The 17,687-nt window shown below is 34.8% G+C and overlaps 2 protein-coding genes across 8 annotated transcripts in view; one reads left to right on the top strand and one right to left on the bottom strand.

Annotated features, from left to right (window-relative positions):
• Positions 1-17,687, top strand: part of LOC111030537 (protein NDRG3) — a 54,178-nt gene that overhangs the window by 25,676 nt on the left and 10,815 nt on the right. For all 6 annotated transcript variants that reach the window (XR_002604116.1, XR_002604117.1, XM_022310079.1 and 3 more), the window contains 3 exons: positions 3,825-3,966; positions 4,127-4,273; positions 5,432-5,722. Coding sequence is in view for 4 of the 6 variants with exons in the window: in XM_022310079.1 (XP_022165771.1) it covers positions 3,825-3,966; positions 4,127-4,273; positions 5,432-5,722 (580 nt within the window). In the remaining 2 variants the exon portion in view is untranslated. The remainder of the gene's footprint in view (positions 1-3,824; positions 3,967-4,126; positions 4,274-5,431; positions 5,723-17,687) is intronic.
• On the bottom strand, positions 8,905-17,673 carry LOC111030524 (glucose dehydrogenase [FAD, quinone]-like). 2 transcript variants are annotated; one of them, XM_022310058.1, is made up of 5 exons: positions 16,831-17,673; positions 13,641-13,679; positions 13,333-13,545; positions 11,529-11,762; positions 8,905-10,713 (listed from the first exon to the last, which is right to left on the bottom strand). In XM_022310058.1, exons 1-5 carry the CDS (start codon positions 16,907-16,909, stop codon positions 9,347-9,349), a joined length of 1,932 nt encoding a protein of 643 aa, XP_022165750.1. In that variant the 5' UTR covers positions 16,910-17,673; the 3' UTR covers positions 8,905-9,346. The 2 variants fall into 2 exon arrangements, with proteins under 2 accessions (XP_022165750.1, XP_022165757.1); XM_022310065.1 differs by lacking the exon at positions 13,641-13,679.

Genomic DNA, 17,687 nt, shown 5'->3' on the forward strand with positions numbered 1-17,687 from the left:
TATCGTTTTGGAACACTTCCGGCAACGAGGTGTGGTTGACGGTGAACTTTTCGAACTTGACAGAACCGACGGTCGACATCAACGGGTAGATGTTTGAGTTTTTTGTGAGCACAGTTTCACCCTTGTACTTAGGTTCAATAATGTCTAAATGGAACATACCACTATGTCTGGCTACGGTGTTTGTGTGATGGAACATTCCATTGACTGCGAGTTTTTCCCAGCCGTTGGTGACTTGGATCTGTGAAAATGAAACAAAATAATATGATTTGGCTATAGAAATAACACATGGAAATTACAGAGCTCAGTGTGTTTCAATTCGTTAAAACGATTGTGCATTTATGTTTAAAACTTTAAAAGCATGTCGTTTAATAGTTAATTTAAAAGACCGCATTCACATAAACCCTATTTTTATATTTTTACTTATAAAATTGTTACTTTTATGCACATTTCTTTAAGTTAGATTTATTTAAATACTACCTACATATTTTGCAATTTTTTATTGGAATAGCTCAGTAATTTATCATTGGTACTAAAGAGAAACTTTATATTTTTTATACCATAGTCAAATGAGTACTTAAATACTATTTGATATTTATGCATCAAAATGTGTAAAATAATTTTTTTTATTACTGTTATAAATTTTAATTTGAAAAACCACTATCATAAAATATTAGATTTTTTGAAAGATTATATTACTAATAGATATCTATTTTAAACAGTTAAAAATTGTATTATTTTTTTAATTTTTTAAAAACATTAAATTTGACTATATAGATTAGTGTAAGAAGTTAAATAGGTTTGAAATTATTTAATTTATAATTTACATGGTTCGTGGATCTGAGGTGTAAAAATTGTAATTATTATTTTATACAAAAAAACCGATTTGAAAATTACTTAACCAGTAAATAGTATCAATTAACACTCTAACCAATACATTGAGAAGGTACTGCTGTACATATTTTTATGAAAACGCTTACCAAATCTTGTCCCCACTTCAATGTGATGTTTTGGCTATCCAAATTATTTAATCCGTTGACGCGGACGTTGGTCAAGAATGTGTCGGCGTTGACACCGATGTTTACTGTGTCTGGAATGGAAATTTCGTTAAATCTAGAGTTATCGGTTTTGGTCACGTCATTTTTGTATTGTTTTATGACGTTCACGATGACGTCGAAAGAGTTTGAGATGGAATCGCGTTCTTCCTTTTCTTGGGTGTATTCATTGTTATTGTAGTTTTCTTCCGAGTCGATCAATTCGTTTTGCCTGTCCGATTTTTGAGCTGAAAAATAATAGCTGTTTATTGTTACAATCGTTAGACAAAAAAAAAAAAAAATGATACAGTATAGTAATATTAATTATACCGACGAAAACAGTAATAATAATAATAATAATAATAATAATGTACGTACACGGCAGTGTGGCGGCTGTGGCCAAAGCCAAAACAGCGGTCAAAACGATCGCAAACTTCATTTTCTCACTTGTGCGGAACAACTGTAATGTTGATTTCCACTTCAACACTGGCTTTTATGTATAATTTTTTTTTATCACCTATATTATTTTTAAATTGCAATATAATTAATATTGGCTACGTGTGCTATAAATTAAATATCGGACATAAAAACTAATTGTACACAATCATGCAAATATTTTTTTTTTCATAATTATTATAGATTATATTATTAATAGATAGATTGTAAACAGATCTGTAAGACTTTAATAAACAAGTTTAAATATATATGATTCGTAGTATAGATCATGATGGGATAAAATATATATACATAGCGATTGTGTTAAAAATATTAATTAGATGCTGGCATATGATGTTGATCCCAAATACAATTTTTAGATAACAACCAAAAAACGTACGAAAAACTTATTTCAGAGAATCTTCCTAATCATTATTTTATTCATTTTCAATTGAATTTTATATCAGATTTAAAAAAATGTCAGAGTTCAGCCTCAAACCAAATGCTGTACCAGTTTTTTAATGTTTAAAATACAATTTTCAAAATATCTAAGACTAAACATTTAGTTCGATATTTCTCAGAATCGTTCGAATTGGATAATCATTTTTGAATAATAGGTGACTAGAAAATACCTATACCTACCTATGAAAGGGGAAAATAATGTATATATCGTGTGTGCTGTAACTTATTGTCCAATTTTGAAACATGAAATAATTTGTAAACAAAAATAGCTCAGTCGAATTAACTTTATCGATACCTAGTCTTAAATATACTCAAAGCTTATACTTATAAGCTCGAATTTCATGAAACATTTTTAAGAATTTATATTTATATATAAGTATACATATATTGTTAAAATAACATAATAAACTGGTTGTTTAATAATTATTGTTTTCATTTTTTAATTAGATAGTTAAGATTTTAATAAACATGAAATATCAATAAATACCTAATAATTAAGATTTATATTTATTTTTTATTGTTGATTATTGTATGAATATTAGTTTGGTAATATGTTCAAATGTCCAATACATGTATATGATATGTACCTATTTATTTATTCTTGACTATGTATATATTTATTAAAGCTGGTACAAGCGGCTTTACTTCAAAATTATATGACCTGTTTTTATAGTTAATCAAGATCAGCTCAAAATTACTTTTAATTTAATTAATTTTTTTTAAATTTAAATATATCTCTACATCTGTGCTATGCAGCTGTTTACGCCCAACTATCTTATTTCCATATATTTTTTTTCATTCATAATTTTTACATAATTTTTACATAATTTTGTCATTGCTTTTATGAAATTATCCATTGTTTTATATTGTATAACAATGGAAACGATTCGATTTTGAGTAATTATTAATTTAGTATTAATTAGGTCTTTTCGCCCAGTCAGGGAATCCGAGTATCCACTGCTAATGATTATTTTATTTTGTAAAGTTATTATTTAACTTGCCATATATTATATAAAAACAAATTGTTTTATAATAGTAATGAATAATTGACTAATTTATTACTATAATTCATTTTATGAGCTTTTAATTAGTTTATATACCAATGTATTATTATCAGACATTCCAACTTTTAGTAGTTTTTAAATGATACACATAATAAAGTAATAACTATAGATTGTAGCCTGTAATAGGTTATAGGTTATTTGCTTATATGTCTAATGATTTATTCTACCATTTCAAATACACTCATACCGATCGATTTTATAATTAGAACGTTTAACACTATATTTTGACTACAGGTTACAATAACACTCAATATCATATAATTTCAGTTATTTTTTTCTCACAGTACACTGTTTGATAAAAATATATTTATTGTATTTTTGTTGCAATCTACATTAATTTTGAACTATTTTTATTTAAGATTGTAAATGTGCTACCCAATAACTAAATGATTGTGCGGTATTCGTGTGAAATATAATAGGTATTAACTACTAACACTGATTTTGTCGATTCTCTACAACTATGATAAACAATAAAAAACACGCAATGGAAATGCGAAAAATAAATTGCTTGTGTATCTTAAATAGTATAACATTGGATTTAAGTTCCAGAAAAATAATTTTTTTCACTTTATATTGCTATGATTATCGTTAGTTTTAAGCAATCTTATGTTTAAGTTATTCTGATCTCATTCTCACTTGCAAATTGAGTTATAATTTTAAAACATATAAAATATACATTTTCTTCTAAATGTGTTTTTTTGACTGTGATTAAAGTTATTAAATTAATTTTCTATTAGCCCGTGTAGAAATGAATTGACAATTTGTGAATAAATTGACACTTTAATTATGCTCAGAAATGTATTAATAATTTGTTTTTGGTTTTTTTTTGCAGTTACGTTTTTCCTAGTACAGACGAGTTAGCGAATCAGTTAGATCACGTTTTAAGATACTTTGGTTTGCAATCGATCGTTGGACTTGGAGTGGGAGCTGGTGGGAATATTTTAGCGCGGTTCGCTTACAGACAGCCAACAAAGGTAATATAAATATGCATTGTGATGCTGTCACCTTTTCCATTTATAATATTGATTAACGCATATCATAATATTATCATAATATTATGTTAACGCATTAATGTGGTTTACTGTCTCAAACGGTGTTCATTTACTCAAATAATTTACGGGCCATGTATTGCAGGTCGAAGCGCTGTGTCTGATCAACGTGGTGTCAACGCCGGCCGGTTGGATCGAGTACGGTTATCAAAAGTTGAACAGCAGATATTTGAAATCCAAAGGCATGACACAAGGGGTGATGGACTATTTGATGTGGCATCATTTTGGAAAAGTTAGTAAAGCAAAGCGGGTGCCATATTGTAGCTGTAGCATTGGAACTATCGCCTCTTCTTATAATTTGTTTGTAATCGTGGGTTATAAATGTATAATACATAATACATATATTATATACGTAGACCGCCATTTGAACGAATCTTAAACCGCTGCATTAATAACAATTGTCGATGAGTTTAATGAGTCTCATTAATAATCTATATTTTGTATATTATTGCGAAGGCCCTAAGCCTGGGTTCCCCACAATCCATTCTTTCTCTGCCTCTCTATTTCTACCCCCCCCCTCTCTCGCCAATCAACATCGCTACAAAAAAGCTACTGCAACGTTCCCAATAATATCAGTATTATACGAATACAAGCATATTATAGGGTTTTGTATTTCAACAATTTCGTTATAGACACTATTGGTACGACTCTGAATATGTCCAAAAAATATTTGTCTATTATAGGTAACACATAATTCCTTGATTGAAATCCTCAAATTGTGTTTTGTTGGTATATGATGTACTATAGAAAAACATTATAAAGTATCATTATATAATGTGCATCGTGTAGCTATAATATATGGGGCGCGTAATGACAAAAGTGTAAAGCACTTATCCGCAAAAAGATGCAATTAAGAATACATTATAGTCGCGAATAATACAATATTTTAAAAATATATAGGCCAGACCTTCTAAAAAAATATTTCTGCTAAACGATATCACATAATTTGCTTAAGTACTGAGGTTTGAATAATCAGTTACAGTATCAACAGCATATAACCGTACACCTACATGCTTTTGGTAGTATTATTGTTATGCGACGAGCTAAAAAAGTTTTGGCATAAAATAATATAAAACACGAACAATTGGTATACCAGAAGTTCGATATTACCATGATTATTTATAAACACCACGTGGGTAGAAACATAATAAAACATAAATAACCGTTAAAGACAGTGAAGTTTGTGATTACTTTTGTTACGATTAATTTAAAAAAAAAAAAAATTTTAATGCATCGACAATATATTTTATTAATACCCAATCGCATTAAAAAAAAAAAAGTGCATAAGTTATCATACATATTTTAAAACGAATTCTGTCTGTTACGATCTTGTGCAGTTCGTACGATATCTTATTTGGTTATTAAACGTTTTGCTCGTCCGTTTTCGAAGGGAACCGAAGAGAGGAACCACGATCTGGCCAGAGTGTACCGCGAGTACTTCGAGCACAGCGTCCACCCGGGCAACCTGGCCGCATTCATCGACTCGTACGTGAGACGGACGGACCTGGGCATCAGCAGGAGTACGCCCACGTCCGAGTCATGCCCGGCCGGCCGCCGGCTCAGCATGGCCACCACGTTGCAGATGCCCATCATCAACGTGTGCGGAGCTCTGTCGCCACACCAGGAGGACACGGTGACGCTCAACTCGAGACTGGATCCGACCAAGTCGTCGTGGATGAAGGTGAGCACCACCCCTCCCCTCCCCATTAAGCCGTATCGTACAGGCAGTGCGCGTAAATTATTGTATCCTTGAATTGGAGGTTTTCAAACATTTTTTTTTTTTACCGCCTACCACTCGTTATGTGCATCGCGTGGATTGTGCACTACCAATGACTACAATCAGAACTATTCAATACATTCATGACAACGATAATGTATGCGATTGATGATTCAAAAGTATACTTTACTATTTTCACAAAATATAATAAATAACATCAATCTGTATGACAGACATTAGGTAGTATAAACTTTTGCATACCATCTGTGGTACGCGTACCATAGGTTGAGAACCGCTGATTTAAATGATAAACGATTCGTTGGTAAGATCGGTTGTCCATCCACGAAATCTCCGTCAACGATTATCATGTTTGTATTGTTGCAAGTTTCGCAACATCGATATTTCGTATTTTTTTTATTAGATTAGTGTGAGCTTCTATTTTCTGGTACATAAGTCGTGTACTTGAAATCTACCGTTTTGCTCTCATACGTGCATGAAGATTAGACATTCGACGATACAACCGAGTAGTTGATTTTTATACAGAGATAATTTTTTGGAATTTTTCATCCGTTTATAAAAAACCGAAAAGAGTAAGTTATCGAATGTTAACATATACAATAATCGGAGTTCAAAGTTAATTTTCTTTAAAAGATATTTTTTAACCATTTAAGTTTGATTTGAAAAAACTAATAGAAAGTACCAATATCGCCTTTCTGAGTGTATCGGTAAAAATTGTAATAATTGACTCTGAAAATGTATTTATAAGCGTGGGAAGTCTCATATACGATATTAAATCATATGTGTAGGATTAAGGTAGAGATGATGTGAGTTAAAAGATTAACACCCAGTATAAATTATAATTTGTAATATCCTGTCTGTACTTGAATGGGCAAGAACTTACTGTCATTGAGATTATCCTATGCTTTCGAAAATGCAGCAATGTCGCAGCAATGTACCTAAATTGCCTATATGATATGCCGTGCTTCAAATTATGTTAACATAAAAGCAAGACCGATTGACACGGAAACGAGTCTTATTTAGATCACTTCAAACGCTTTTAAAATAATGAAAATAATACTATAAATTTCACATTATAACTCAATATGACAATAACCCTTATTATCAACCGGAGTGTTGTACGTACTTGAAGTATACATATTATAGAAAATAGGTCATCCCAAATAAAAAAAAAACCGTGTTCATTTTTTTTATTTTATCGAATTCACATTGTTAATTCTACATCAATCTTAATAACACCACAACACGCAATAATACACGTATTTTATGTGATATTATGAAGTTAACTTAATGTAGAGAATTTACTGAGACAATTTTGATACTGTGGCATGGTATTTTTTGGTATTTATATAATTCAGTATAACAGTGTTATAATTAATTGGAAGGTCAGTAACCCTTTACGAAAAAAATATAAAATATAAGTAAAATGGAAGTAATTATTCAAATACTCCATTTTTGAAATTGTATTAACATATTGTTCTACATCATGTACTATGGTTATAAACTTTTAAAATTAATATGCTGTATAATATTTACAATATTTTTACTAGACATTGTTTGCATTCAGATATCAATACTTATTTTTCAAAACTAATGTAACCAATATTAATTTTTTTATGGATCAATAGTGTGTTCACAGTTTTTGAACATTTTTGTATAACTTCTACGCTCGGTGATTTTTAACTTATTCATTGTACTTAATACCTATTTTTGCATTCACATTAATAAGCCTGGGTTAAAAACATTGTTTCTAAACTAGAGTTCGAAAGTGTAATTTAACAAAAATTTGACTTTTAAAACTGTTTATGTTTTAAAACGACGATTCACGGTGGGGCAAACATTAAGAATCATTTGGATAATTATAATGGTAAACAATAAATGATTAATTAACTAAGCCACATAATAAAACAGGAATTCTAACACCAAAAATCTTAAAAAAAATTCAGATATCTATTTCTAGGTAATATTTGTTTGTAATGACGCATTAAAAACATTCAATAAAGAACGTTTCGAGACACACTGGAGAATCTAATATTTTTGTGTTTGTATAGTATAATAGGTATTTCACTTAAATCTATTTTTATCAAGTACATTTTCTAATAATAATAGTATTATTGTGACACATGGCTTCCACAGTTTATTTTTTTTATAATAAATTATGATTAGTTAAGTTGTATATAATATTGAACACAAGACAAATATTGCCGCTGTCGATAATAATTGTCATTTCACATTTTCGGCTATAGTTTAAAACTAAGTACGTAATATTTTATTCTCAGGAAAAATGATCGCTCATGGCACAGTGGCAGATGACATGTCCTTTGCGCGATCTCTAAACTCGAGATCGACTCGGTATCGGCGGTCCCGTGTCATAATTTGACACCCATTTCAACCTATATATTATTTATCAAAACAACGCTCGTTATCCAATACTCACGCAAGACCCATATCAATTTGAAATCCAAACCTTCCTTCTGGTGTTTCCCGCAAAAGATAGGTACTATTATTGTTTTGAAGTTGTTCAATCGTCATCGAAATAAATTAAACCATAGGCGCGTATGCTGGTGTATCAATGTTGTAACTCGAGTTCTTATAGTAACGAGAATTTTGTTTTTCTTCCCTTTGGGATTACAACGATACTTTAAACTATCAAATTTCCTTCTCAGTAATGACTGCAGAGATATTTCGTTTGAGGTGGAAAAAATGTTAAAATAAACTCTGCGTTATGGTCTGCGATAATATAGTTCACCGAAATGGTGGTTCGTCATCTGTGCTCGATAAATACGCGACGTTAACTATCATACTGCAAAAACAACTTGAAACTATTTATTGTTTTTTTTTTCTAATTTTGGCACCGTTGTCTTAAAAGCATTCATCAGATCAAAAACAAAAAAAAAAGCTAATAACGCTATGTGATTGAATGACGTAAAAATAAATATTTATAAGTTCATCTGTACAACAAAAACAAATCGAATGAGGTGAACTCTAATAATATGCTGAACTTCACAAATGCTAGTAAGTAACAAGAGATATTTTGACGATTAATCGTGAATCCGATCAGATGACTCGCATAATGGAAACTGTGCCATTAAAATTATTGTCCGAATTATAATAATTTCTAAGTAAAATATTATTTTAAACAGTGTAATAAACTTGCATTTAATTACAGAGATTACAGAGAGTACTTGCTTTACTTAATAATAACAATTTAAATTCTTATACAAAAACGAGACAGTACTGTATAGTTACATACAGGTTAGGCTAGTTGTATACATTATTGCAATATTATGATGTATGATGTTATATATATTATGTATAAATAAATGTAATTTTATGTTCTAACGAAAACGGAATACTGAATGAACCGATGGGTACGTCAATGATGGCCTTTGTAGTAGGTGCACAAAGTATTTTAAAACGAATAAAAAATATTTTATGATACTCGAATTTACAATATGTACCGATATGGTCATACGGTCGCCCCCTGCAAGATACCGTCGACTGCACCACGAATCGTACCGGTACGCCGTCTAGAACCCGAATCGCAGACGTGATCGGGACGGCCTAGTGTCAGCGCCACGTGTTCTTGATGAAATGCGCTGCCTTCTCGGCGACCATGATGACTGGCGCTATGGGGTTGCAGTTGGGCTGTGTCGGGAACACGGACGAGTCGACCACGCGCAAGCCGCGAACGCGGTGGACACGCAACTCGGGGTCGACGACGGCGGTCGGGTCTGAGGCCGGGCCCATCTTGCACGTGCCCGCGTGGTGGTTCTCGCCTCGCGTGTGGTACCGGACCAGGCACCGCCAGTACGGTTCGGTGGCGAACGTGTGCCGGTTGCAGTAGTCGACTGGTGACCGGTCAACGGTGGCTCCCAGCTGCTGCAGAGCCTTGGTGTACACCAGGTCATTGGCCAGCTTCAGGCCCCATACCAGCACGTCAGCGTCCGCCTCTGTGGCCAGATAATTGGGATCGATTCGCGGCCGGACGAACGGGTCGGCGCTCGCCAGCCGGATGGTGCCCCGACTCCGTGGCCGCAAGTTTACTGGCCGGATGTTCATGCGCACAGGGCTCGAGGCCGCCGAGCACCCGCCGTACACCGGTTGGGCGTAAGCGCAGTTGGGCGAGTAGCCGTCGAAGAACAACTGTACGTCAGCCGGGTCATTGGGCCCCGCACGGTGGGACCGCAGGAACGCGGACGTCTGCAGGCCGCCGGTGGTGGACAGTGGGCCGGACCTCTGCTTCAGGTACTGGCCGATCGTCTCGTACGTCAACAGCCGGTCGTGCGTCACGTTCAGCTGAAAGCCCAGCTTGCTAGCCACGTGGTGCTGCAGATTATGACCCACCCGCAGGTCCTGCACCACTGGTATGCCCAGCGGTCGCAGGTCTTCTGCCGGCCCGATGCCGGACAGCATGAGTATGTGCGCAGACCCGATGACGCCCGCGCTCAGGATCACCTCCTTCCTGGCCATCAGGCGCCTGGTACGGTTCGAGCTGTCCACGTACTCGACGCCGTGCACCGACCGCCGGTCCGCGGCCACCAACAGCCGGGTAACGTGGCAGTTGGTCTTGACGCGCAGGTGGCCACGGGTGCGCAGGTGCGGCCGAAGATATGCCGTGGGCGTCGTCACCCTGATCTTCGCATTGTTGATCATGAGCTGCGCGATCGAGAAACCCATCGGGTTTGGGTCGCTCATGTCTATCTCCGAGTACCCTAATTCCCGGGCAGCCTCCATCAGCGTCCTCGTTATCGGCAAAATTTCCGTGGGCTTTTGCACGGGAATCGGGCCCCGAGTCCCGTGGATTTCCGTGTTATAGTCCTTGTTGTTCTCAGACATCTTGAAAAACGGCAACACGTCGTCGTATCCCCACCCGACGTTGCCATCCCTCAACCACCCGTCGTAGATGTCCCGGTGCCCTCTCGAGTACATAGAACCTTAAACAGGGTTGAATGTCATATGATTAGATCGGCATTTCGTATTTTTTTTGTACAAGTTTTCGGTGCGAATTCGTATGACCTACATTTTTTGATTTCGGCCTCCCAGCCTACAATTTGTCGATAGTGGTAACCCTAATATAATATTATGTATTGTTACAGTGTCATCGTAATAGAAAAAACTACAATTTACTTTAAATACAACCATTCAATAGATGACAAAGTTACTTATTATGTTCTTCGTAGCTTAACGTTCGAACATCCAAACACATTTCGAGATATGCTAGCTAGGTAAAAGTATACAATTTACTCTCTCTCTCTCACACACACACACACAAACAATAAAGTTTCTTTGAATTTAATATCAATCAAAAATCTGTTAATCATATGTTGCACGTTCGAACCACGAAAGTCACGCCGATGATTGTGGCATAGTGATGTCAAATTTTGCAAATGCAATAAAACAATATTATATATAATAATTAACATAAACATTTAAATTGTCTGCACAAAACTTAAAACAATTTCCTACATTTGATGATATATCCAATAGATTGGCATACTCTGTCGTATTATATATGTTGGTATAATATATTAAAACGCGTTTAGATTGCTAGTTTAAAAATTTGTTAAAATTTTATGAAAATTAGCTGGGTACTGAAGTACCGAAATCACTCATCCGCAATCGTAGCCACGTTGGTGAACGTCGTGCAATATTTATTTGCGTAGATCACACATTCAACCGTTGGCCACGTTTTGTTTCTCAAACTATCATATTATCGACACTGCTATCGTGGACTTTGAAGTATATTTACCTGACAGTGAAGCCGTTCCGCCCAACAATCTTCCTCGGGGCCAACCGCACACCCCTCCGTATGCCAAACAAGCGTGTTTTTGCGGCGTCGTAGTATACTGCCAATCGTACTTCGTGGCGATTGCCGAACTAAGCAAAGCAGGTATGTCTGTGGCCGCTGGTTGCTCTGGACCTGATTCTAGGAGGGTCACTGTCCAGTTAAAGTTTTCCGACAGTCTCCCAGCCACTACGGGACCTGAAAATGTACAAATAATTATGCATTTTAATGGTTTTTTTGATTTTGTTTACGACTTTTCCAGCAGCGACTCATAAAATAATGTTAAATTCATTGTTCTGAATAGCTTGGAGTCAGTCGACACAGTGTAAAGTAGGACGTAGCTCATTCGGCTCCCGTTTTTCAAAAAGATTAATTCCCAAACAATTACAGTTTTTTACAACACCAATTTCTTCCCACTTCATACAGACATAAGAGTTAGGACAGTCTCAAAAGAAAAGTGATTAAAAATTGTGTTGGCGGTACTACTGTAGTACTGTACACTTTAAGTAAATTATAAAAATCATATAAAAAATCATATTTCGTAAAATATATTTTATTGAAATAATATTAAATTTCAGCTTTAAAAAAATATAAAAAAAATGTCATAAATGTAAAAATAAAAAAAAAACTATACATTGGCTAAATTTTTTAGGCACAATCTTTTTGTATTAGTACCCATAATATAAAATTAATTTTGGCATAGAAATAATGTTTCTTTATTTTCAATATTATCAATATGTCCTATATTTTCAGTATTCCGTTTTAAAAATTAATCTTAAATTTTAAATTTAAAAATACAGTATACCGATTACTGGCTAATCGACCTCAAATAAGTATACTGATATAAACTTCAGCAATTTGGGAATTTATCTGTTCATAAAACCCTTTTCGAAGAGACCCGTTTAGGATGCGCCGGTATAGTAAAGTGGAAGTTCTTAGGGGTATTCTATGAAACTGCATTCAACTCACATTTATTGAGAAAATGAAGTTAAAAAAATATTAATTGTAAATAATAATATGGTAACAACTTGTAATATGTCAAGCTAATAATATTTAGTAAGTAATGTACCTATTCAGCCAAGGGCTTTTTTTGGTTTTGGTCGTAAAATTGGTTTTTATTTTAACAAACGTGCTATTGTGGGATTTTTATAAGTTATTATTTTACTCGTACTGTATCCTTTATTTATTAAAACGGTATCAATTTTCAAATGGTAACCTTTAACATTAATATTAAATTACCAAAGATAATATTTCACTGGAAGTATTTAAGTACATTAATTTATACTGCAGGGTTAATGATATAGATAATATAATTATTAGATTATAATTCAAAGTTTAGGTACCTAGAATACTATAGTATCCTATAGGATCGGAAGAATAGTGTTAGAATGCATAAAACATTTACCTTTCTCGATTTTTTCAGCTATTATAATTAATAGTTATATTTTACGTTACATCAAAAGCCAGATTCATTACTCGAAAAATGTCAAAATATTAACAAACAATATCTCAATGAGAATTAAAAATTAAAACTTTCAGTTGTTATTCTAAGTAGATTATACTGTTTTTTGTCTTAATGAATAAAAGAAAAGGATTAAATGTTTATTGTCATGAAATAATACGACAACATTTAGTCAAAAGTCACTGCAAATTAAACACGACACAGATTGTGTCGGATATGTATCAAAATAAAGCTGCTATTGTTTCGCTTAAGACATACCACCTAATTTAAATATTTATACCGGTATTTTTTTAACGATTTACTTACCTGCAACTCCCCCGCCGACCACTATGAAGTCTACTTCGTCGACGTCATCGTGAGGTTGCTCGATCACCCTTCGACACGAATCGATCAAAGCACAATCGGATCTTATCAAAATGTCGGCAGCGATCATAAACTCTTCTAAATCGGGATTTGATTTACATAGCTCCTTGATGAATGACGTTTCTACGTGTTCGGCGTTTTGTATGCAATTTCCAGCTAATGTTTATAATATAAAATTATAATAAGTACGATAAAAATGTATTTGTGTGAATTGTAATCAGAAATATAATATAATACCACAATGGGGTTACCTTTATTGTTCGAACTCGTGGATGTCAACACGTTTACCACTTGACACAACACATATAAACAAAATAACACTTTCATAATTTTTCAATTTTTACGACAACGCATGAAACGCAAAGGCACAATCAATCGTACTGATTTGGAATAGCGTTTTGAAAAATTATATGCGTCTGTACTGGCGTAAACTACTGAAAAGTGTTTGACGTATAACGGAAAGAGTTATACGCCGACCGAAAGCTTAAAAACGAATAACGCGAGTAGACACCCTCGTACGCGAAATGTTGGACATTATATCTGTGGTCTTGGTTAATTAATCGCCATTAGCCGCTTGGGAATCACAAAATCACGGAGGTGTGACGAAACTTACGTTTAATACAGAAAACCAATTCTAGATACACGTGGTCGTGTACAATTACATGGGAGACCTATTATTTTAGTTGGGCGCATGCAAATCAGAAAGATAACAATATACGGGTCACTATGATATTATCATAATTTATTTATAGCTCGTAATTGTCTTGCGACGTATTTATATTCATTCAACTGGAATAAGGCCGGTGCACATGCTTTATTTTACAACCTTAACGTTTATCGCGCACTTCTGAGGTAGTCATTCGACGACTCTATTACAATCTTTATTCGTGTGACACAATATGAAAACAACGAAAAATCGCATTGCATTACATGTATAACGACTGCGTAGTTAAGTATTGACGTATTGTTATTAAAACGGTTGGTTTTTTTGTGTCAAAATGACTTTATGTCACATGGTTTTTTTAAACTGATTTCGATTAGTCTCTAGCAGGTAACTAATTACATTATTATAATATTGTATCAAAATCAACAAAATCGCCTAATCACTTAAGCGATTGAATCACACTTATACGATACAAACATCATAGTGGTCAATTGAACAGCCAACGAATGAAACTATAGCTGATTTAAAAAAAATAAGTTTAATGAAAATATTTATTGCATAATGCTCTAGCCGATGGAGTGTTTTTTCACTGGAACAGATCAGATAATTACATCCATTAAATAATGGCCGAACAAACATATTGGTATAAATTATAAATATTAAATATTCTAAATGTATTTTTTTTTTTTGAGTCAAGGTCTTGACCTTATCACACAATGCCCCTCTGATAAAAAAAAGTCTTGTGACTTTATAATAATTTACGTTTTTATATTTTTGTACTCCCACTATGAAACCTGTTGGTGCATTGATAAAAATGCATTTCGAATAATGTTCAAGTACAGGTATGGTACGGGTATGTGTGCAAAAACCACACTTGAAGCACTTATGATTGCTCAGATGATTATGGTAACAGTATACTGAATCGTTTTCTGCAATGAAACTCTTATAATATTACAGAATAATTTATAATCATGCAAGTCTAGAAATATTATCTATGTGATGTATAATATATCCCTCTGTTACTTCACCAATATGAGGCAATAACTTAAGGGCTACAATAATTTCCTAGTCCTATACACAGACAATGTGCGTCAGCGATTGAAATTGAAAACCGATCGTCGAACCCATTACTGTAACGAGCTGCTGCGGTGTCTAACAGAAGTTTAAAATATGATATTGACCATCGATACCACGAAAAACTGCCAAAAAATGTATTAAAAAATAAACTGTTTTCAAACCAACTTAAGAGAAAACTTGCTGATGTCACGGAAAGTCCTTCAAAAACCACAAATCGTGAAATACTAAAAAATACTGAACTATTGAAAATATAATTATTTTGATATACATAAATTTTTTTTTGTAAATCATCATATTTGCGTCCCTGGCAAATGACTTCTTGCCAGTGCCTAGCTACGGCCCCGCATTCAGCAACAAAAACGTCGGGGTTCATCCTAAACGACGGCGCAGCAAAACATGCGCCGGACGAATCTCTTTGTCCGGCTCCACATGTTGCGACGCCGTTTAGGACGGACAGAGTCGTCGGCCGATTTCTGACCACAGGTTTCGCTGCATTCACCGAGATTTGCCGGTTTCTGGGTGTCCGTCAGTTCGAAACTTACACTTATATTGGGCGCCGACGACCATCGACCCCGCCCTGAACGGTCTCCTGCAAGCTCCCGGACCTTGGCCGATGTTGCCGGGAGTTCAGGCGCCGCCGGCTTCACGGACGCACACGGCGAGGCGTCACTTCCGTTCTGCTCGTCCGTCGACTTCCCAGCATCGTTCTCCTGCAGCGACGCTTCGTGTCTCGCGTACTTAGCAACAGAAACTTCGTGGTCCGGTGCAGGACTGCAGGATGGGTGCCCGTTCTGTTCCGGCACTTCGGGCAGCTCACGAGGATTGCGGGGTAGCGCGACCGGCGTGGACGAACGACGATGGATTTCGAAATCTCCTGCCCCGGCTGGCTGACGACGAATCCTGGAGGCTCGCATGTTCGGCGCAGACGAATGTCTTCTCAACGCGGGCCACGTTCCGACCCGTGTCGAGAACGTAACCGGAATGTGGAATTTGGCAGACCTCAACTCTTCGAATATCATTTGCATATTTTCTGCTTCCGTCAACTCCAGGTTAACAACGGGTTTGTCGTTAGTGGCCACCGTAGACATTATATGACTATTAAGCTCGACAACGATATAACGGTTGATGCTGGTGATGTACGGAACAATAGACGCGAGTAGACGATGTGAGGTCTAGCTCAGCTAGTGGAGTAGTGATCAATACGTCAAAATATACTTCGAGAGACAAAAATAATTTATACTAGTCAAATCTATCGTAACGATGTTTTGTTGATTCTGTATCGGCCAGAAGAATATTATAGGGACTCTATTAAATATTATTATAAATGTATAAATTTAAAATGAAAAAAAAACCTTATGATTGCATGGCCAAGACTAAAAATATCTAACTGATGATTTACTTGAATACCTAATGAAAATTTGTGAAAATGTGAACTAAAGAATTATCTCAAACAGTGTGTTATATGTTTATCAATTTACAACCACACCTTATGGCCATTATAGTCTATTAAATATAAATAAAGTGTATTTATAATTAATACTACTTGCCTTATAGGACAATATGCACTTCGTTGTCCTATAAAAATGCCAACTCTATGGCTCTATATTATTGATATATTAATAAGATTACATTTTACGCCTCGGACTGTGAGTCTTATTGCAATAATTGTTAAAACAATTATGAAATTCAAACGTACTTACCTTTATTTTTTATGAGTTTTGATGTAACTAGTACGTTTAACACTTGTGCTAACACTTGTAAGTAAAATACCACATGCATGTTTAAAAAGGTAAAAAAACGTATAATAAAAGTTAATGGAAATTTAATTTATAAGAAAAAAGATACTAACCTAGGTATATGATTATGGTTGAACTGACATAAAAACATGTAGAATTAACACTGTGTGGAAACACAAAAGCGACAAAAACATTCTCGTTTTATGTATATATTTCTATGTGTATGCGTGACGTGTAATTTAGGCGTACTTACAGCGTAAATGTCCAATCTCTAATACGTGCAATATCTACGACTCGTGGACATTTTTTACCGTTTAATTTCGGATATGATCAAAGAAAATAACGCACTGCGCAATCGTTGCGTAATAAATATACAACCGCGGATATTATTATTATGAGGCAAATCGTTATTAAATATCATCAGTAGGTGGTACCTATATCTACGCCATTTCTATACTATGATATTATAACTTTCCCAAACCCGTATTTGTCTGCAGTCCCGCGATTGTATTAATAAGCACCTACGAGGCGTCAATTCGAAGACCTGCGACGGTTTCAAAATTGGAATTTAGTAGTTCTTAAGTGTGATTTCGGACCGCGGTGCACAAACGCCAATCATCAAATATCTACGGCAAACATGGTTTAGGGAAATCGTGGTTTGACACTACCAATAATTGTGACCCGTTCGACGTAACGAAAAATAAAAACAAGTCCAATTTTGAAAATAGAGACGTCTCGCCACGATGACCGTTTAATACCACCGTTGTGCCACGACCGTATTATTACCTTGTATTAATGTCATCGTTGTTTTTTGTTTCTCA

The sequence above is a fragment of the Myzus persicae genome, unplaced genomic scaffold (genome assembly GCF_001856785.1).
Source record: "Myzus persicae strain clone G006 unplaced genomic scaffold, MPER_G0061.0, whole genome shotgun sequence".
Lineage (NCBI taxonomy): Eukaryota > Metazoa > Arthropoda > Insecta > Hemiptera > Aphididae > Myzus > Myzus persicae.

Bases quoted from the DNA above. Each gene is read 5' to 3' on its own strand.
- LOC111030524 (XM_022310058.1), bottom strand. From the start codon at position 16,909: ATGCATGTGGTATTTTACTTACAAGTGTTAGCACAAGTGTTAAACGTA. The intron at 13,680-16,830 runs GTAAGTACGTTT...TGTTGTGTCAAG, and splicing joins AAAACTCATAAAAAATAAAG to TGGTAAACGTGTTGACATCC. The intron at 13,546-13,640 runs GTAACCCCATTG...TATAAACATTAG, and splicing joins CACGAGTTCGAACAATAAAG to CTGGAAATTGCATACAAAAC.